This window comes from Anolis carolinensis, chromosome 3 (assembly GCF_035594765.1).
Source record: "Anolis carolinensis isolate JA03-04 chromosome 3, rAnoCar3.1.pri, whole genome shotgun sequence".
NCBI classification, from domain to species: domain Eukaryota; kingdom Metazoa; phylum Chordata; class Lepidosauria; order Squamata; family Dactyloidae; genus Anolis; species Anolis carolinensis.
This window is the reverse complement of record NC_085843.1, coordinates 225796771-225820341: the sequence shown is the minus strand read 5'-3', so window position 1 is coordinate 225820341 and position 23571 is coordinate 225796771. Positions and strand designations below refer to the sequence as shown.

Below are 23571 nucleotides of genomic sequence, written 5' to 3'. Positions count from 1 at the left end.
GAGAAATGGGGGAGCAGAGAGGGGGATGCAAGTGTGGAGCAGATGCTCCCTCCACGTTCAAGCAGCCGCCTCTGCGCTTCTATTCCCCTCCCTGCTTTCCAGGTTTCCCTTTTGGGGACGGGGAGAGGAGGAGGAGGAGGGAAAAGGAGAAGAAGGAGGAGGAAGAGGAAGTAGAGCAGACAGGCGGCTCTCCCAAGCAACCCCTTCCAAAGAGCCAAAGGAAGGACCCCCACCCACAATTTCCCTCCCCATGCTTTCCCCTTCCTCTCTTCCAATCTCAGTTTTCCCCACTTTTACAGCATCCCTTTCCCACCCCAGTCTTCCCTTTTTCTAGTTTCCCCCTTTTATCCCAGTCTTTACTATCTCCATTTCCCAGCCCCTCTCTCTCCACTTTCCATCCCAGCCTTTTCCAGGTTCCAGCCTCTCTTTCCCATTTCAGTTTTGCCCCTTTCCACACTGCAGTTTCCCACTTTCCATCCCCCTTTCCATCTCAACCTTTCCTAGCTTCCAGCTTCTCTTTCCCACCTCTATCTTTCCCCTTTCCCTTCTTGCCCCTTTTCCACACCAATCTGTCCTACTACCCCCTTGCCACCTAATTTTCCCATTGTTTCAAACACCCCTTCCCATTCCAATTTTTTCTCATTTCCAGTCCTTCTTTCCCTCCCCCTTCCCAAGTCAGTCTTTTTCACTTTTTCTTACTTATATATATACAGCACCTTTCCCAAAATGTATACTGTAGTTAAAATAATCTATGGGGATTATTTGATTATTATTATTGTTTTTGTTGTTGTTACATTATTATTATTATTATTATTATTATTATTATTATTATTATTATTATTACTACTACTACTACTACTACTACATTTATTATTATTATTACATTATTATGTTGCTCTATTTATTGTTATTAAATTTATTATTTTTCTCTGTTTCTGTTATTACATTTATTATTTTACTCATTATTATTACATTTAGTATTTTACTCTATTATTATTACATCTGTTGTTACTTTGTTATTATTACATTTATTATTTTACTCTATTTATTATTACTGTATTACATTTATTATTTTATTCTTATTATTGTTACTGTTACATTTATTATTTTACCCTATTTATTATTATTGGAAGGATAGGTAAGCACATTTACCGGTACATTGAAGAAGGTTAGAATAATGATTTAATCAGAGGTGGATAGTCATATTTTAAAATTACATTTTACGTAAATATTCAAAAACATTTAACCTACTGATGCCTCAATTGATGTAATTTTATTGGTATCTATTTTTATTTTTATTCTTGAAATTTACTAGTAGCTGCTGCATTTCCCACCCTTGGCTTATACTCGAGTCAATAAGTTTTCCCAGTTTTTGTCGTAAAATTAGGTGCCTTGGCTTATATTCGGGTCGGCTTATACTCGAGTATATACGGTAGTCGCCCTCCTCTGGACGCTTTCCAGCTTGTCAACATCTCCCTTCAACTGTGGTGCCCAGAATTGGACACAGATGTGGTCTGACCAAGGCAGAATAGAGGGGTAGCATGACTTTCCTGGATCGAGACGCTATACCCCTATTTATGCAAGCCAAAATTCTATTGGCTTTTTTCGCCGCTGTATCCCATTGTAGTCTCATGTTTAACTTGTTGTCCATGAGGACTCCAAGGTCTTTTTCACACATACATGACATATGTTTTCGTGTTACCATCAAACTTCCTTAAGGCTGGCTTCAGACTGAGTGGTGGTTGTACTTATACCAACTGTTTTCTGAGATAGCAGTGCTTTAGAGCAGTGAGAGCAATAAGCAGGAGTGGGAAAAGTAGCTGAATTTTCAACATTAACAGCACATTTACCACCTCTTCAATCTCTTCCTCTTCAAGGATATTCACCATGAGCTGTCAAATGCTTCTGTCAAGCTAATTTCCTTTCCTTCTCCTACCTCCACATTGCAGACTTTCAACGTTCTGTATGATTCATGCATCCCGGGAAGACCGTTGGGATGTTCATTATTTATATTCTTAATTTACAAATGTGTGCATTCCTAGGGTGTTCCCCTAATATGTAGAAGCTACTCTCATATTTTGGGTTGGACCCATTGCATTGGTAGACCAATACTTGTTGACTATCCAAGTTCACTATTACAAGTAAGTACATAACAACATGATGTTTCATGACTTTCTTATTGTGTTTCGTGCTTAGATAGACTTTTTCTTCCATATTTCTTGTGTTAATCTTAAAATTCAATGACCATATATACTTGAGTATAAGCCAACCCGAATATAAGCCGAGGCACCTAATTTTACCACAAAAAAACTGGGAAAACATTGACTCTAGTATAAGCCGAGGGTGGTAAATTTCAGAAATAAAAATAGATACCAATAAAATTACATTAATTGAGGCATCAGTAGGTTAAATGTTTTTGAATCTTTACATAAAGCTCAAATTTAAGATAAAGACTGTCCAACTCTGATCAAATCATTATTCTCATCTTCTTCAATGTAAATGTGCTTATGTATCCTTTTAATAATAACAGAGTAAAATAATACATGTAATAATAATAATACTAATAATAATAATAATACAGTAGAGTCTCACTTATCCAACATAAACGGGCCGGCAGAATGTTGGATAAGCGAATATGTTGGATAATAAGGAGGGATTAAGGAAAAGCCTATTAAACATCAAATTAAGTTATGATTTTACAAATTAAGCACCAAAACATGATGCTTAACAACAAATTTGACAGAAAAAGTAGTTCAATATGCAGTAATGCTATGTAGTAATTACTGTATTTATGAATTTAGCACCAAAATATCACAATGTATTGAAAACATTGACTACAAAAATGCGTTGGATAATCCAGAATGTTGGATAAGCGAGTGTTGGATAAGTGAGACTCTACTGTAATAATAAATAATACGGGAAAATAATAAATGTAGTAATAAATAGAGTAAAATAATAAATATAATAATAATCAGAGTGAAATAATAAATGTATTAATAATAAAAATAATAAAAAATAAAGTAAAATAAATGTAATAGTAGCAACAATAATAGAGAAAAATAATAAATGTAATAATACCAATAATAATAGAGAAAAATAATAAATGTACCATATATTCTCGAGTATAAGCTGACCGAAATATAAGCCAACCAGGACCCTCACCTGAGTATAAGCCGAGGGGGACTTTTTCAGTCTTAAAAAAAGGGCTGAAAAACTAGGCTTATACTCGAGTATATACAGTAATTATCTGAGCTTAAGAGTATAAATATATTTGTGGAAGAAGAGCCATTGTTAAATGTTGGGACAAGTGGGTTTTTAACAAAAGCCTAAAAGAGAAAGAAAACTATTTCAGCAGTTCAGTTGGTTTCAAAGCAAGAAGAACTTGAGGGGTGCAATCAAATATGCCGATCTGTAATAAAATACTTTGGTTTTTCCCCAATGCAGCATTTGACCGTTTGGCCTTTTGTTGTAGGAAACATAGATATGTGTTGTGGAACACAGTTTTCTAAGTGTAGCGAAAAGTGTCTGGGTAATTGAAAAGGCTGAGCAGCTATTGACATCTTTCTAAAATGCTATTTCCCTCCTTCCCTGTTTCTAAGTCTGCTGGCCTCTGTGAAAAATGTTCAGCAAATGGGGGAAGGGATAAAAGCTCAAATGCTATTTTGATCTCATAGGAAAAGCTGCCTCCTTTGTAATAGAACTTGTCATGTGGTTACATATCCTAATTGATTTTGTAGAGATGTGGGGTTCAAAGGGTAATTAAATTGAGTTCTTCTGCTGTTAACAGTTGCATAACTGAACCTAGCAATCATAATTGGAAAATTTGTAATTGATTTGAAAGAGAGTGGTCGGAGGGGGCGGGACACTAGCAACCTTAATCTCCTAGAAAAGTCCTCAAAGATAGCAGAGGTTGTTTAATGAACATACTGGTCCAAATTCTGGAGAATAGGGGTAAGTCTTCAATGGCATATTCATAACAGAGAAATACATCACATTAATTCAGCAGCTTTTCAGTTATAGCTAAAATCAGAGAATGGTTTGGGGTAGATGTTTAATACTAAGTGTATATTAACAAGAAAATTCCTGCTTCTGCTTTTCTGTTGTATGATCGTTGCTATTGATTTTAGTATATTTGAAATCTGACCCCCCCCCCCTCTTGTGTCAGAACTTAACAAGAAGTGCTAACTTTCTGGTAAACAGACGGAATAGATTTATCATTACTTGTTATGAGAACAATAATTGAATAAAGAGACAACATGTAATGTGAACCATTGCAAATAAAGCCAGGTTGAGCAACCACCCAAAGTCAGGACTTCACAGACTGCACTCAACTGCACTCTGCTCCTCCATTAAAAAAATAAATTCAAAATGCCCTAACCCCTGGGTGACATTTTATCATATATCCTCCCCCACTCTCAGACAGGGTATTTTAGGCCTTAAAGAGCTCTTCCTCTGAATCAGGAGGCATACTGGAAGTGGACAAGAGAGAATCGTCCACACACACGGATGGGTATTTGAAGCGAGTGCACCGCTTTGGGGTCACGAAAACAGTCTCGTATGCTGCATTTTACCATCCCTAACTGCATTTAGCTAAGCAAAGAGAATGACTGAGATGCAAGAAAAGATGAAAACCAACATTTCTAGTTAGCAGAATCAAGAGATTTTGATGTCTTTAAACATCTTAAAGGCTCATTCTTTGAGAAGTCCTTTTATTGTCTATTCCTACATGATGGGTGTTGGACTAGATGACTCTTCAAATCTTTTCCCATTCTGTGATTTTTTTTGTTTCTTTGGGTGTTTCACAGAAAAGACAGATAAAATATTTTATTGAGAATAAGATTGTGAATTGATTCTTGAATATGCATGTGTGGAAATAAGTGACAGTTTGATGTATTTCTGTGGAAAATTGGTCTACCAGTTCAGATGTCAAGAGCCTATATATCCCAATAGGACAGTGGTTCTCAACCTGTGGGTCCCAGGTGTTTTGGCCTAAAACTCCCAGAAATCCCAGCCAGTTTACCAGCTATTAGGATTTCTGGGAGTTGAAGGCCAAAACATCTGGGGACCCACAGGTTGAGAACTGCAATAGGAGGAACAAGATGATATAGCAAGATAAAACCTGTTTTAAGTTGTACTGTAACCCATGCTTATACATTGATGAAATAAAATTAAAGCAAGTAATGTGTATTATTCAGAATACAAGAGACAAGAGGAAGAGATTTCAGAGGCTGAGGCAGCAACATTAACACTCAAATGTCTCAAACAGGAAAAGGTGATGAAAGTGAGCAATTTGGAGGTGGAATGTGGAGTTAAAGCAATTTTATGCATATCTTCAAGCATTGCTACAGAGTGGGGACTAAATCTCTAATCAATTTCTGTTAAAATACTTCTTTGTTAACATGGGAGCTGTTGTAAAAAGAACAGGAAATCTTAAAGACATTTTTATTTTATTTCTAATGTTTTTTGTTGCTGTTGTTGTGTGTCTTCATGTCATTTCCAACTTACGTTGACCCTATCACAGGTTTTTTCTGGGGCTGAGACATGTGTAACTTAGCCATGGTGACCCAGTAGGTTAATGAAGGTTTAGCAAAAGGTTCTCTGGTGATAAGAATTTTACCCAATAGACATTTATCAAGAGCTGGTGCAGATGACACAGTAGAGGCTGGTTCTTTCACTCACCAGTTCTTGGAGTGCATTTTAGCATCTCTGAACTTGGAATGAACTATGTAGGATCAAGTTGTAATGTGTCAAGGGAAGAATAATTGAAGTGCAAATTTAGAAAAAGAATACTTAGTGCTGTAAATCTTTTCTTATAATATTGACGCATCCAAATGAAACAAAGAATAGTATGAAAACAGGGAAGAGTGTTCAACAGGTCATAGAATCATAGAATAATAAAAGTTGGAAGAGACCTCATGGGCCATCCAGTCCAACCCCTTGCCAGAAGCAGGAAAGCTTCTTGTTCTTTGGGGAAGCTGTTATGGTACTCAGGTATTTGTATTGTTGTTGACTTTGATGTATGGTGAACCTTTCATTGGCTTTTCATTGTATGGTTTATTGCCATTGTCTTTCTTTTGGGCTGAGAGAATGTGACCTAAAGTTACCCAGGAGGTTTTCATGGCTGATTGGGTTTCACATCCTGGTCTCCCGGAATCCTTATCTAACACTTAAGCTACTGTATCGTGCTAACTGTCACATAGGCCAAAAGCATAAGTAATGATGTGCTACTGGTAGAAATAAAAAAATGATATACAAATGGAAGAAATGAAATTATATAAGTAAACATCATGTCAACATTCATGTGAAATCCCTGGTCAGGAAAATGTTAATAGATAGTTAAAAGAAAATCTAATGTTTCTACAACAGGATATTTAACATTCAAACTGTATCTTTTCAGTTGCTGCTAGGGCAAAAGGAAATCTCTGGAGCAATGCACAGGTGGGAGGAAACCATGCTATATAAACATACTCAGAAACGTAGCTATACTTCAGTTAAACTAATCATATGATCCTTTCCCAATATCTGAGCTGTTTTTTGATTAAGTACTTTTCCGGGCTTAAACACCATCTGGTGGTCTCCTGTGAGTTTCTGGCAACAGTTTACAGGAAATAAATGTTTTATTCCACTGACGCTACAGGCGAACTTGAAAGTGGTGCTGATAGAAGTTTTGTGCATTGCAGGTTCCAGATAGAAATTGTGAATAATATCAGTGGTCTCCAAATACTAGTTTGCTTTAACAGCCAAGCCATTGTTTGTGGTCATGCTGCGTCCTTTGCCTATCTGCACTTCCATGTCATGGAAACTGCAGAGAACTTAAATCAGATGAATTAGAAAGAGGCATAAAGGTTACTTACATTACAAGGCACTGTAATTACAGTACATGTACTAGATTTGTACAAATTGGAGGGGACTTGTCTTTCTGTCCTAAGCTTCAAAAAAAGGTGTACGGATTTCTCGCTGTTTCTGACCTCCTACACATGATGATCATGTTGAGAACTCAGGTTAGCTGGACACCACAGAGACCTCAGAGGACAGATGAGGTCAATATCTTGTGATAAGTACAAAGATGGTCTTCATTTTTGGGTTCTCATGAGTGAATAAATACTTTCTTCCTGAAAGGGAGTCACTAAAGCCATAGTCCTGGGGTGATGTGTGAAGATCATGGTCATGTCATGGACACCCAAGTACTACAAATATTCTTCTGGCCTGCCCGAGCAGAATCAAAGTAGCCATTGATTTCACTGGATTGTGTTGGCTCTGCTGGCATATTGACTCCATCATGAATGATGTGTAACCTATTTAGTAATTTATTTACAAATATTGTTCATCACCTACTTTTCAGTGACTGTGCTCACCAGCACCTTCATTACATTTGGATCACCCTGGCCCAAAATTTCTGATTTGAAGCCAGGACATTCTTATTTTAGGCATTTGGTTAAAGGAAATCAACTGAACGTGTGTGAAAGGTGGTCAGAGAAAGATCAGTTTAAGCAGCCCTTTTCACTTGTGAATTTGCTTTGCTAGATAATTGTGACATTCATATAACAGCTTAGCAGCTGGTAGTTTGCAACAGGCAATTCAGATAGTTGAAACGTTTTGTGATCCTGCTTGTCTATAACTACTGGTTGTAGAGAAGATTCTGCATGCAGACAGAAAAGGAATGGACATAAAAATGTTAAAACTGGTATCTAACTCATTAATACTTCTGTAAAAGTGGGTTTATTTTAGTACAGTTTTAATGTGTTATTAAAAAACTAATGATTGCCATTTTTAAGACACATTATAGAACATCTCTCTCCCCCCCCCCTTCCCCCCCCCCCTCAATCTACTGTGCCTGAAATCACTCTTGAATCTCTCTTTAAAAAGCTGGTGGGTCTGGCTACATTTCTGTCTAACTCTTTCCTCTAAGGAGGAGGGCAGATTTTAAACATCCATGCTTGTAAAGTTGATCTGATGGCTTGTTTTTAAATTCTATTAAATCTCCCCAACATCTTATTGTTGCAGGTGAAGAAAACAGCATAAATTGAAACATGAGCACGGAGACCAACCAGGGGGTAATCACAACCCCTCCACCACCCAGCATGCCTCACAAAGAGAGATATTTTGACCGCATCAATGAAAATGACCCTGACTACATCCGTGAAAGAAATATGTCTCCTGACCTCCGGCAAGACTTCAACATGATGGAACAAAGGAAGAGAGTCACACAGATACTGCAGAGTCCCGTGAGTAGGATTCAAAGTGGAAAGGAAATGCAACAGTGTTTCTTTATTTTTGGAGATTTGCATCTTATGTGCTTATTTCAAAAATATGTATGAAACAAGAACAAATGGAACAAAGAGGTGAAACCTCCAGGGCTGCATCACAGCAAGAGAGAATATCTCAGGACTGTAACTTTTCATGAGCACATAGTTTGTACAGTATTTTGTTTGCACAGTGTTTATGTGCAAACAAACAGCCCTTTATCTGGAGTTTCCCTTTTTTTTCTCTTAATGCTATGCTTCATTAACACTGCACAAAAGTAGCTTCCCAACTACATGGCATTTGGTTGCTGCTGAGACACAAGCAAAAGAGGGGGAAATCACTGACTAGATAGAAACTGTTGGGAGGTTTACATGCTGTTCTACTTTTACTTTAAATTCTGTGTGCAAATACTGCTTCAAATGCCTTCACATGATCTGTTTTGTTGGTAAGGATAAACTATATTTTACACTATCCTTTGGAGAATGTTTTAGAATACCAGCTTAATGTAACCTCCATTATGAGTTCACTGCACCTACTAATTGTAGTTATGGCAGTTTCAGTTCTGTCAAGGGTCCAAGAGAAATTGTAGTTTATCATAATGCATAACAGATCTTGTTTTTCTGCTTTTCAGTTCACACACATTATATCTGATCATAAGGCATAACACAATTAACATGAGCCATCCTTTTATAAAATAAAATGTAGTTTTCTATTTCAGCTATGTTTCTATGTGCCTAGCACTGCTGCCTAAATGGACAGTGGAACATCATGAGCCTTGCTTCTAGGTTAAAGTGGATAGGATTGCATTGTTAAAGTAGTGTAATTGACATTTTAAAAACTTCTGAGCATGTAAATTATTTTTTTAAATTCAGTCATGAAATTCAAAATATGAATTGTGTTATGTTACTGGATGTAAAATTATTCATGCTTTGACTTGTAAAATGATTACATCCAGTAACAACAAAATTCATACTCTGAATTATAGTCATATGTGTCAGTAGTGCATTATGGTAGTCCTGTATGTAAGAGAGATATTTTCCCCATGTGATGTACTGTTAGAAGGTATTAAAAAGAACTAGTAATCAGAGGTTCATGGTGACATTTAAAAGGTGCTAACAAATGGACTGAATTATCTATTTGTTTATATGATGGGCTAGTCAAATGAAGGAGACAACAGGCAATCTATGTATATTATATTGGGAATCCCAATATAGTAGAATTTTAATACTCTCAATATGTTTGCATATGTTGAGACAGTATCTGAAATATGTAGGCTACTGATCTTCTTTGAAATATTTACAGTTATTAGATATTATAAAATCAATATACGTTGCTTGTTGTTTTGTGCCTTCAAGTCATTTTCAACTTATGGCATCCTTAAGGCATATCTAGTACAGGGTTTTCAAGGCACAGTTGGTCCAGATGGGTTTTGTCTTTGTCTTCCTCTGAGGCTGAGAAAGTATTACTTGCCTATAGTCGACCGAGGGGTATTCTTTGGCAGAGAGAGGATTAAAACCCTGGAGTCTAACCACTACAATGGGCAATTATAGTATTATGCTTATGGAGGCAGTTATTTAACATTTAATTTTCTGCTAGCAAAAACAGCAGGATTCTTTTGATTAAATTCAGCCAACAGAGAGAACTCTTTATTTGAAATTATGATTAAAATGCCCTTCTAAATTTTCAGTGTAAACTCATTTGATTTTTCTATATTGCTTTTTTAACTTTCATGTGAATTCTGTCAGTACAATACACATGTCATTTAAGAATGGATTTGTGTATCCAAAATTGGATTTAGAGCAATCCATACATAGTGTTACCCTGAAGCTAGTATTGTACTCTGTGAATTTAGTAAACATGGGGCAAGACTAACTCAGCTGCTATGGACAGAAATCTCTTTAGAAATATAACACGTTTTCTTAGATGCTTTTCTTATATACAAAAAGAAAGAAAGAAAGAAAAAGAAATCACTGGGCAGCCCCCCTATCTTGAGCCAATTTTACTTGTACAAAAATTTCTGCAAAACGTGTAACAAACCAAAGGCGCATGCATGGGGAATCTGTGAATTGTACACAAGGTCTTCTCATTTTGCTACTCTTTATTCATTATTAGATGGTACTGAGAAAACTATGAAGTTAAACCTCTACTTTTCAATGCTTCTTTTAATTCATAGAAAGCATTTGCATATATTCATGCTGTGGTGTGTGTGTGTGTGTATCCTCTCCAGAATGCTGCTAAATGGACTCAGCGTGGTGTGGAAGGAATTTCCACTAGATTTGGAGACTTCCTGTGCCTGCCAGAGAGTAAAAAAACAATTGTTGCAACCCAAAAATATAGCAAAAATACCTCCATACATTAGTGGAGGCATTTGGAGATGATCCTCAGAAGTTTCTGAGAAAATGAATGCATCCTTCTAGCTTTCCACAGTTGCTCACCCCTGTTTTAGGGTGTCTAAACTCCGTATTTTCCATAACAAACCAAAATAGCCTTTCCTCTGAAATTAGAATTTTAGTCATAGGCTTTTTTATTTGTAAGCTTTCATGGTCCAGATCGGAGCCCCCAGATGGCGTAGTGGACTAAGTGACTGGAAGGTTGGGTTGCTGACCTGAAAGTTGCCAGGTTCAAATCCCACCTGGGGAGAGTGCGGATGAGCTCCCTCTATCAGCTCCAGCTCCATGCGGGGACATGAGAGAAGCCTCCCACAAGGATGGTAAAACATCAAAAACATCCGGGCGTCCCCTGGGCAACGTGCTTGCAGACAGCCAATTCTCTCACTCCAAAAGCAACTTCGGTTGCTCCTGACACGAAAAAAAATAAATGGTCCAGATCCACTTTACCAGATGCACAAGAAACTTCGTTTTATTTGACTGACACTAACATTCATGCATGCAGGCACAAAGAAAAGGGTAGTTTAGTTATCATAAAATGAGTTCAGAAGGCCTAGCAGTTCAGGAGTTACGGTATGTGTCCGTATTATGCAGAGACCAATGCAAACAATATCCAGTTAAAGGTATAAAGATTGCAAATGAGTGATATTCCTCCCACTCTTTAGTTGAGTACAGTAGGTTCAGATATGCAAGAAGAATTTTATTTCATTGTATAAACTAGTTCAAGCACAGGGACAGGTGATGGTGTGGAGGAAGTTAGTTCTTAAGACTGCCCTTTTAATTGATTTATCTGTCCCAGACAAAGGAGCTACTACACATGAGAAAAAAAGATGAGAATGCCTATTTTGTTATACAGGTATAGCTATGTTGGAATATTGAGGGACCAGGAAAACTGCCCACTTGTAAATAGTACATGGGATTGCCAGGGATAATGCTTGTGGTTTCTTGCTGTATAGCCTGTCTTTGGCCCCTCCGACACAGCTGAATAAAATCCCACATTTTCTGTTTTGAACTGGACTGTATGGCAGTGTGGACTCAGATAACCCAGTTCAAAGCAGATATTCTGGGATTTTCTGCCTTGATATTCTGGGTTATATGGCTGTGTGTAAGGGAACTAAGTGTAGATTGTTGTTTTATAGCCAGAACAGCGTGTTCCAGTAGAACGTCAGTGACCTGTCACTTTCTCAGGCAGCCTGTAATAGTGTCCTACAAATAATTAAGACTCTTTGCTGAGTAGAGCCTGAGGACATTATTCAAAGAGCTAGACATTCTGTCTGTGAAAATGCCATTGCCTAGACAGTGGGATATCCAGAATTCCTAGTTTATGGTATAGACCACTCATCTACCTTTTATTTTACAGTGGTCAAATATTTTACAAAGCTAAGAATGTGAATACTTAGGTGACAATTTGTATTATAATGTTTGGGACTTGTTGATTTCATTGCTTGTTGAGAATATGCCTTTTGTTTTTGTTTATAGAGAAGCTGTCAGATAAGATTAGAGAGTCTAAAGCACAACCAGTCATGACTCCTTCATGCATAAATGCTCATTGCTTATTGAATATATTTTGTTTATTGTATAAATAAAAGGCTGCAACAATTATAACCACATCACATTATGTTGAACTTTATAAGGACACTTTGCAGATGAAAAGCTAGGTTTGCAAAGGAAATTTTGACATTTTAAGTTACAAGATCTCACAGGTTCTACAAAGCTTTGTTCAGTATGACTGTACTGGCATTCATAGCCTGTTAGGAATATTCCTTTTGTTTTTGTTCCTTTGTGTGTCTTTTCATTTTTGTGTGCGCGTGACCTGATTTGATCCTTTTTGTTTTATGGTAGCTGGGCAGTTTTAGGCAGGGAAAAGGCATGAAGGTTGGGAACCCCTCTGTCGTTAACCTGCTCACACAGTTTTATAGCTAATGAGTGGGAGTCAGAATAGACTTACTACTTAGCATTGTTTGCTTATGCACTATATAACCCTTAGAATCCCATCTTCCATTGAACCCATCCTGGAGCGGAGCATGCACACAACTGCAGGGGTTCCACATAACCAGCTATGGAAATTGAATTGGATCCGGCAACCACGGATAGTCTGGGTAGAATTAGTTTAGGGAATTTGTGGCACCTTTGAAACTGAGAGAAATAAGTGTAGAGCTCATTTCCACTGGTCATTTTATCCAGGGGAGTGCAGAGCAGAGATGCTTGTGCAACCAGGGAGAAGGAATGGGATGATCACTCCCTTTCTTCTCCCTATTCGTGCAGACACCTTTGCCAATATCAGCACAATGCCCCCGGAACGGCCAGGGCATCTTATGGAGCTCTGTGGCTGTCTGGCAGCAGCAACAGTGGCGATAATGCCCAATTTGTCCCTGCAGCAGGAGCCCATAGGACAGCAGACAAACTCTGAAGCATCCCCCAACTTTTCATAATGTAGGACTAAACCTGGCTAACCTGATTTTCTTTGCAATATGTACTTGAAGTGACAAAACTGCATGAAGAAAGCCAGGAGTGACTGCATGTTGATTGCAGATTCTTAAGCTCATGTAGACAAGCCCTTCGTCTACTTCCTCAGATGCATTACCTTTTGCTGTAAGAGAACAGAGGATTCCATTGGCAAAAGAGCTTATCAGCTGTACATCATCTGCTGCATCATTTGCCAACAATAAAGCTTATCTTAGAGCAATAACACGTGTCAGTGTTTGGCACCAAGATTCTGCTTGGAGAGGCCAAGAACTACACCCACTTCCAGAACAAGTACTGTATTATAAAAATGAATGTATTTATTTATTTATATGCCGCTCTTCTCCCCCAGGGTTCTGTTACATTCACACTCATTAAAATATGCATAATCAAACATAAGCATTAATTGAATTTCTTCATTTCGTGGACATGGCTCTCGTCTGTTCAATACTGAGCAGTAATAGCTACTTCTTACTTCATGTTCTGGGATTTCAGTTTCTGTTTCTCATCAGATTTAAGTTACATGATACACAAAGACAGGCTGAGTGAGACTCTGCTCATGGGGATGGAGCTGGGGCAGGCAAGCCTGAAGAATTAATTAAGGCAAATTATCATAAGTGCACACTACTCTTCAAGCAATACTTACTAGAGATGTAAATGTTAAATTAAGCGATTTTAATCAGAATTTTGTTTGGTTACTTCTCCACCTTGCTTGGGAGTCTCATCTCAATGTGATTTGAAGTTCTGTTTATTTTATTGTATTATTTATTTTGTAACTATAGACTGATCACATAGATCAGTTCAAAAAATGAAGAGCAGAATTGTATATATTTATTCAAACTTAACTTAATGTTGTTAAAAGTTATAATTACCGTATAAGCCGACCCGAATAAAAGCCAAGGTACCTAATTTTACCACAAAAAAACTGGGGAAACTTATTGACTCGCGTATAAGCTGAGGATGGAAAATGCAGCAGCTACTGGTAAATTTCAGAATGAAAATAGATCCCAATGAAATTATTTTGAGGCATCAATAGGTTAAAGTTTTTTGAATATTTACTGTATTTCAAAGAAAAACAGTAAACTAGCTCTGTAAGTGGAAAAGTAGGGTCAACAAAAACAATATGGTATTAATAACTTTATAATAACAATAGTAGTAATAATAATAATAACTTCATTTGTACCCTGTCCTATCTCCCCCTGGGGACTCAGGCCAGCTTCCAACATAGTAACAGGCAAACATTCAATGCCTACATAAACAATGCAGAGCTAGATATAGATCTATAATTATATATACTAATTTCACATATGCATTTTCCCCTAAAACGTTTGCAAATGCTCTCTATATATGTGCATTTTCTCCTGCAATATTTGCAAGCCCTATATATATATATATATATATATATATATATATATATATATATAGAAATCTCTATGTGTGTGCGCGCGCGCATTTCCCCTGCAATATTTACAAGCCCTATATATAGAGAGACATATATCTGTATATACCGTAGATAATTATATATGGATAGGATTTGCAAAAACTTGCAAAAATGTGAGGCAATTAAAGAACTGGGCATGTTTAGCCTGCAAAAGAGAAGGCTGAGAGGAGACATGATAGCCATGTACAAATATGTGAGGGGAAGTCATAGGGAGAAGGGAGCAAGCTTGTTTTCTGCTGCCCTGCAGACTAGGACACGGAACAATGGCTTCAAACTACAGGAAAGGAGATTCCACCTGAACATCAGGAAGAACTTCCTCACTGTGAGAGCTGTTCGACAGTGGAACTCTCTCCCCCGGGCTGTGGTGGAGGCTCCTTCTTTGGAGACTTTTAAACAGAGGCTGGATGGCCATCTGTCGGGGGTGCTTTGAATGCCATTTCCTGCTTCTTAGCGGGGGATTGGACTGGATGGCCCATGAGGTCTCTTCCAACTCTACTATTCTATGATTCTATGAGGTGAAAATTCATATATAAAATAATGTATACACATAGATACAGATATACAGGTACAGTAGAGTCTCACTTATCCAACATTCGCTTATCCAACATTCTGGATTATCCAATGCATTTTTGTAGTCAATGTTTTCAATACATCGTGATATTTTGGTGCTAAATTTGTAAATACAGTAATTACTACATAGCATGACTGCATATTGAACTACTTTTTCTGTCAAATTTGTTGTATAACATGATGTTTTGGTGCTTAATTTGTAAAATCATAACCTAATTTGGTGTTTAATAGGCTTCTCCTTAATCTCTCCTTATTATCCAACATATTGACTTATCCAACGTTCTGCCGACCCGTTTATATTGGATAAGTGAGACTCTATTGTACATGGAAATCTCTAGATATCTATATGTATATAGGATTTTTAAAGACTTGCAAACATATGAGGGAGAAATTCATATATAAAATTAATGTATATAAATAGATAGATACAAATATAAAGGTATATAGGGATTGCAAAGGCTTGCAAGGAGAAATGCTTATATACCTATAGCAGAAATTAACAAATATTTCAGGGGGAAATGCTTTTATAAGATTAGTGTGTGTGTGTGTGTGTGTATACACACACACACACACACACACATATTTTATTCCTGGCTTGCAAGGGCTTATTTCCCTTTTCAAAACATTTCCTTGCTTAAGAGCGAGGGAGTCTTTGGAAAAGTAAACACTGATAAGGGAGGGTAAGATGAGAAATAAATATATCATATATTGCAAGCAATGGCCTCCAGGTTCCACTGCCGGCATGGCCTTGACCCGATTATAAGCCAGGGGAGGCTTTTTCAGCTCATAAAATGGGCTGAAAAACTCGGCTAATCTTCGAGTATATATGGTAATTTAATGTTGAACTGTTTCAAAATGTCCTTGTATACAATTCAACAATCTTATTTTCATACTGGCCAGTGTATCTTCCTTCAAGTCACCTTACAGCAATTGCATGAGGTTTTCTTTGACAAGATTAAGAGTGATTTGTCATTGCCTTACTTTGAAGTACAGCATACAGCACCTAGTATTCCTTGGTATTCCCCAGCCAAGAACTTAACTAGCCCATAGCTGCTGGCTTTGTGATATCAGACAGTATATGGTACCTTCAGAGAACTTGAGTGTCTATGCTACTCCCAAAATTGCTATGAAATATTACTGAAATAAAGATACAACAAAACCCACAAAACACATAGTGTAACTTTTCAAAGCTTCTTTCACTTCTTCATTGTATAATTTTTTTAAAGAATTAAACAGAAGAATACAAGTGACAGTGTTAGAAGAACCACATACTTATATTTTGTATCAGATGTTTTATGTTATAGTTAAGTTGGTTTGGAGGTCTTCAATGCAGGAAGAAAGGACTTCTCTTCTTGGCCATGTGAGGACAGAGACAAAGAGCAGTCAAATTTAAACTCCATTAGCAACAGTAAAATAACTTATTTTGGAATCTAGGCTGTCTCTGTCCTATGTGAAGCTAACTGCCCCTTTCTTTAACAAAGAATATTGAATTTGTCAAGTAGTCTGTGTACTACTACATTTGGAAAAAACATTTATTGTATTGCTTTATCAACAAGAGTAGGTCTTTTGATGTTTTCAGTGTACTACATGTTTAATTATTACATTGTTTTATATTCATGAGTGATGTTTTTTTAGTTATATTTAACCTGTTTATTGTGATTTACTCTTCTCTATGCATTATGATTTGTTCTTTTGATTTTTTGTTCTGATTTAATTTTTCCAGATTTGTTTGTGTGATTACTACTATTTATATTATTCTTCCTTGTTGTAAGCCACCATGAGTCCCCTTGGGGAGAGGGGGCAGGATATAAATAAAATTTTATTGTTGTTGTTGTTGTTGTTGTTACTATTACTATTATTATTATGGCACTGTATAGGTAGAACCTGCCTGTTGTAGTCCAAATGAAAAAGTTTTACCTTTGTTAGAGGTCAAAGAGCTAAGTATCAGTCCCTCAGCTCTTGTTTCGGATTCCCCTGTTTGTGGTTAAATCCAGTATCTTCAAATCTGAGAAAACCTATTCAGGGCTGGCTGTATTACCTATGCAGATCTCTTTATCTCAAAAAACAATGGTAAGTTTGCCTTCGGATTGCTATAAGCCAGAAACAACTTGAAAGCACACTTCAACAACACTGTTTTCCCACCTATTCAAACAGTGCAATATAGGCAGCACTTGATATGGCTACAGTTCCACTCAGATAGTTATTAGTGGAGGTAGTCCCTTTCCAAATTCACATGAATTTATGTTGCCCCCTTACATGCCTAGCACATATGTCTGAAAAGAAATGCATGGGATACATGTGGTGTAAATATTGAGTGGTCGGAAAGGATGCTTTACAGAAGCATTGTTTTGTGTGTGAGAGAGTGCATTTTGATTCATAGATAACAAAAATAAGTGATGGCATTTAGTGGGAAAGAAAATATAGGAAAAAGTTTTCTGACTGAATCCATATTTGAGTGAATAGATGTATGGGAGTTTTAGGTAAGCTGAGAGAACTGAAAATGGCACATCTATAAGTAATTTATGACCATGCCTTAGAAACGACATTTGCTGGTTCCTTCTTGCTTTTTTCCATGTCAGTTAGGGACTCCCCCTGCTCCTTGTGTGTTACATAAAATGTTGTGTGGAGAGCTTTTAGTTACCTCTAATTTTAGATTGGCTAGTGAGATCTAGTTATCAGCAATTTCCAGAGAGTAAGAGCTCTGAGCCTTTATTATCTGTTATACTGGTACTAGCAAAAATTAATCAAATTTTCCTCCCCGTGTTCCTGACCTCTCCTTTCTTTTTCCAGACTTGGAGTAATCTAATAGTTTTAGTAATGTCCCATTGCAGAAAATTAAGACTTTAGATGATTATTTTCTTCAACATTTTCCACTTATCACCCCTTTATTTGTGGTTTCTCCATAGTTTTACTAAATAATATGGTATTCATAGCCAGACCACTTAGAATGTCTTACAGAGACATATTATAAAAAAGGTTTTTTAATTATTATTTTTTTTGCTGTTACTAAATTTAGATGAATTACATTTAGTGGTATTCATTTCATTTTTATTTGTTTAGTTGTCAACATTCAAATGTAATTTAGCTGGGACAATCTGGCCAGCTAAAACTATTACTTCTTATGGCTAATAGTGCAATTCACTACACACAACTATGGGAATGAATATAATTTCACTGTGTTGAGGAGCTCAAAGAAGCTCCATTTGAGATTGCAGCTCCAAAGATATTAATTTATAGATGGGTCTTCAAGATATTTATGGAAAAGTATTTCCCTATATTTATGTACTTATTTTCTAGGTCTTGTCCAGTTTTTTTCTGGAACTCATCATAGAAAGAGCAATAAAGCAGACTAAAGCGATAATAATGAAATTGATTTATGTGATTAACAATGGACAGACCTCGGATTATGACTTTGAATTGATGTAATTTTAAATGGATGTTTTTATAATGGATGTTTTAATTTTTTGTTTTAATTGTAATTGTTTTATCATTGTTGTGTTTGGCATCCAATGGTTGCCGGTTGTGAGGCTGCCCTGAGTCCCCACCCCAGGGGTGAGAAGGACAGGATATAAATATATGAAATAAATAAATAAATAGTCTTCTGAACTATAATTTGTAGTTGGAGAAAAAAGTAGAGATGAGGAACAGCTGATGGGGGAGGGACCGCACAGCCTAGTATTCAGACACATTAATCCCAGGAACAGTGGGAGCCATATCTCTACTAGGCAATTTGTGAGTAATTCACGTGTACCCACCATATTGGACACCAGCATTGATTCAGTAAGGTTAGCCAAGTTTTCCTTTTAACCAAGCCACATTGGTCACGCCAATGGAGAAATGTAGGATACAAACTAACCAAATAAATATAATTGGAAACCACATGTTGAAAGATTTTTCTTCTGTTCTTCTGATCTCTAAAAATCAGACCTTATGCAGCCAGCCAAGGTCATGTTTGAGGCTAATAATTATTAATACTCATAATGATTCCAGCACATTTTAGGAAAAGTAGGGCAGTTTTTCCACATTTTGAAGTGGAGGATATTTTAGACATAAAAGATGGAAGAGTCCCATCTAGATCTCACACAGTTAATTTTTTGAGTATATTTTAAAATGTTGATGTGAAAGAGGTACAGTGGGGTGATGCAGCCTTCTAAGATGTAGTACCTGTAACTCAGATATTTTCCAAAACCTGATTTAGATAATAAAGTGAAGTAGGAAAGGAAGAGAAGTGGATGAATGATATAAATTAAGTAGACAATACTTTATAGTGTTTGCACCTGATTTTTCAGATATAGGTTTCCCAGGTGCCTTTCAAATATTTACCTGATCCTCCATATTTATATCTGAAGACACTTAACAAGAGTAGATAGATTCCTACAACAAGAAAAGGAAAAAAAAACCTCAATATATGTCAGCAAATACTGTACTAAAAAACTAATATGCACTTGTGAGATGAAACAACAAGGTTGCTTTTAACGAGATTATCAAAAGTAACTTTCCAGCCTTAATTGATGTCTCTTGACATTTATAGTAAGACAAAGCAGTTCAGCAGCATCATAGAGCCTCACACCAAAGTTCACTTCAAGAGAATTAGCACAAAACAGCTGTAGTACATTACTATGGTGTAATGTACTATAATTCCAAATCCTCTACATTTGTGGGTTTGATTTTTGTGTATTTGATTAAAATGTTCTCTCTAGAAATCTCTAGATCCTCCAGTGTGACTCTTTAGGCGCCATCTGGAAATGGCCATAGGTTAAACATAAAGTCGAAGTAGAAGACCTAAGAGCGTGGTTCTCAACCTGTGAATCCCCAGATGTTTTGGCCTTCAACTCCCAGAAATCCTCACAGCTAGTAAACTGGCTGGGGTTTCTGGGAGTTGTAGGCCAAAACACCTGGGGACCCACAGGTTGAAAACCACTGACCTAGAGATTCCTGGGGAGGTGTTCTCTTGGGTTTAAAAAAGTGTTGTTTTTTATTTGTAATTTTTCCACTTTTATAGGGGCACTGCACTCTTACCTCTGTAACTGTAGAAGCCCACTTTAGTATATAAAAAGTCATTTATTAATTTTTTAAAATGCATAGATATTTATTGGAATGGTTTTATTGTGATTTCACTGTAGAATTCAGCTTATTTAGGAAGAAAAGACAGTATTCTTATCTTTCTAACTTGTACATTTGATTTTATTTAGAAATGCTTTCCAATGTTTTAACAGTAGCTGTTCTGTTTGTGAGATAGTTCCAAATACTTGAATGTAACTGTTTTCAAGTCTTGTGTTACAAAATATAGCATAATATAAATGTGTTGCTTATTGGAGTTAGGAGTAGGAGAACAGAACAGCGTGAGAGAAAGTGATGTTTTTGGGATAAGTTACACAGAGAGATCTCTTCTCGGCCCCCTCTCTTGCCTTACTTCTTTTTCCAAATATAAGGACACTCATTGGCCAAAAAACAACCACATTTCTAAGAAAAGATATGTGTGTTTTGTTTTCTTTTTCCAGTCTTCAAAATCCTTCTGAAGCAAAGGACACTGAGGAAAGCCCAGTTCAAGATCTTTCTAAACATGACTCTCTAGTTAGACTAGTTAAATTGAAATTGTTGACTGGTAATTATTTTTATTATTGAACATGAACTCCGTCACTGGAAGCATACTGAAATATAATGCTTTCTCAATATTCTACCAAACAATCTCTGCTCCTTCTCTTGGTCTCTATCTACTGCAATAAATTAGCAGCAACCAACGTACAGTCAATCTGTAATAAGCAACACTTCATTGAAGTTCAGTACAATCTCCTTTAGGTTTGAAGCAAACATAAAAAATCAACCAATTAGTATCAGTTTTAGAAAGAAGAAACTTGTAACTGTTTTTTCTTAGGGGATATGTGAAGTGGTGCTTTCATATCTTTCATACACAGGCTTTTCGGGAGGACTTGGAATCGCTTATTCAAGAGCAGATGAAGAAAGGCAATAACCCAAGTGGATTGCTTGCCTTGCAGCAAATTGCTGACTATATTATGGCAAGCTCTTTTGCAGGATTTTCCTCTTCCCCTCTAAGTAAGTATGCAATTTAATAAGAGCTCCAAGATTTTCTTTTATAGAATACCTATCCTATTAATTTGCTTTTCTTTACATTGGCTTGATTTATGATTGTGGCAAAATCTTTAGAGAAATGATATCAAAAATAAATCAAAGTTTGAAAGGAGAATGAAATTTGAAATAATTTTCTCTTCTGTATTGGAGACTGTTTCATCATACCAAACTACTTGTTGATTAAAGGCTAGGAAAATGTTAATGGAGTGGCTTCTTTCTGAGCTTACATCAGGAGACAGAGAGATAGCATGAAATTGTGCCGTCAAAATTCAAGTAGTGTCTTAAGGCACTTTCTTTCATTGACAACTTAAAAGGGAAATCTTGTTCAAAATCATTTTCAGAAGCTTAAAGCATTAAAAGATATTACGATATTGTAGGTCATGTTGTTAGTGATTTATAATCGTTTTCCTTGGAAATAATATCATTATTAAATGCATACAACTTATTTTAGGTACTGGACTGATCACAGCCATCAATGATCTAGCTGGGATAGATACCACTGCATTTGTTAAAGGAGAAAAACTTATTCGTTGTAAATTAGCCAGCTTGTATAGGGTGACAGATTTGTTTGGATGGGCACACTTGCCAAATTCATATATCACCGTAAGTATCCTGAAGTCAAAATTTTCCTCCTTCCTTTATCTTTTTTAACCCACTGAACCCTTTGAATTGCATATGAATTAAACATACTGTTTTGATGATATAACAACAGTGTTTTCATGTTTATTTCCAGGTAAGAGTAAGCAAAGAGCATGATCACATCCTTATCATTCCAAGAGGCCTATCATTTTCTGAAGCTTCTGCTTCCAATTTGGTATGTTCGTGATAAAATAGAAAATGCAGTACTTTTGTTATGTTTCCTTAAGCCACCTGTTGACTCCATGAATTTCATAGTGTTTTCTTAAGGAATGCTCAGATGTAGCTTTGTCAGTTCTTTCCTCTGAAATATAGCCTGGGGTTCATTGGCGATCTCCTATCCAAGTACTAACTGGGTCTGGTGTGCATGTAGCTTAAGTCAGATCAGGGAGGACCAGTTCACAGGATGCTGTCCATCTTAGGTTTTACATATTTGAAGCATTTTCATTGGAAATTACACATAAATTAGGATCCTATTCGCTTTCATCTAAAACTCTTCAGAGCGGTTTGATGCTCAAGGCTTACTTTAAATCTAGAACTCCTCTTGGGGAACTCTGTGGTTTCTTCCTGAAGGCTTGTTTTTTTTATCAGAGGTATAACACATTAAGTAGAATTTAAGTATAATATCAACTGAAATTGTTTGTGCTCTTAGTAATACATTCTTCTGTTTTTCCACTTGAATATCTAATAAAAGCCAAGGCTCAAATATAATTAGAAATGCTTTCCTAACTTATTTTCCTAACTTGTGCTTCCAGGTAAAAGTAAACATCATAGGAGAAGTGGTTGACCAGGGAAGCACCAATCTAAGCATCGACAGTGCAGGATTCAGCCCTCATGCAGCTATCTACTCCATGCGCCCTGATGTGCGATGCGTGATCCACATACACACTCCAGCAACAGCAGCTGTAAGTAATCTTAACACAAAGAAGATTTTTCAACATTTGTGGTTACTTTGCAAGCACACTGTTGTAGAGTCAGGCATGGGAGTAATTTGTATCATAAATTTTCCAAGCTCTAGGAAAACTGAAATGGATCATGGATCTTCAGTATTCTCAATCAATCTTACCTTTAATTGAAAAGTTGTTTTGTTATTAATGAGTTGAGCCATCTTGAGGCTGACACCAATATAGAGGAGTCAAGTGATTATGTGCCCTTAATTCTCATATTCATGAGTATAATGTGACTATCATATTAGCTTTGCTCTTTTAACCATACTGTTATTTATTCTTGTTAACAACATACATTATACAGTGAAATATGAGAAGACAAATCAATAAAGGGAAGAAAATACTCTTGCACATTCTAGTGACTGAAGATCAACATTATAGGGGGATATAGTGGCAGATGCAACTCAAGACGGCATTGATTTGCCTATATTTTCAAGTTAGGAATTCTCAATGTATTAGATAAATCTGGCACCAAGATATTCTAATTCTAGTTATGCATAGTCTTGAAGCTGCAGGGTAGCAAAGAAGGCAAGGCTTGTACTACAGAAATCTAGTTCAGGTTACATTGTCTGATTGCCATATTGCTATAAACTAATGAGCGTATTGCTTTATTCAGACGACAATGTATGCAAAATCTATTAGGCTCATTGAAGTTAATATTTATCATAATATCTTGCTCAGATAAGTATTGTGATATAGAAGCATCTTATTTACTTACTCATTTTTGTCCCATGGCTGAGGACATCTAAGATTATGTACGGCCGTAAAAACTGATTAAAAAAGTAAAAACACT

At 36.5% G+C, this 23571-nt stretch overlaps 1 protein-coding gene across 9 annotated transcripts in view; it reads left to right on the top strand.

Moving 5' to 3' along the window:
• Positions 1–23571, top strand: part of add3 (adducin 3) — a 166219-nt gene that overhangs the window by 124780 nt on the left and 17868 nt on the right. For all 9 annotated transcript variants that reach the window (XM_008106613.3, XM_062976269.1, XM_062976270.1 and 6 more), the window contains 5 exons: positions 8005–8225; positions 21021–21159; positions 21647–21798; positions 21929–22009; positions 22587–22736. In XM_008106613.3, the coding sequence (XP_008104820.1) occupies positions 8031–8225; positions 21021–21159; positions 21647–21798; positions 21929–22009; positions 22587–22736 (717 nt within the window). In that variant the 5' untranslated portion in view covers positions 8005–8030. The remainder of the gene's footprint in view (positions 1–8004; positions 8226–21020; positions 21160–21646; positions 21799–21928; positions 22010–22586; positions 22737–23571) is intronic.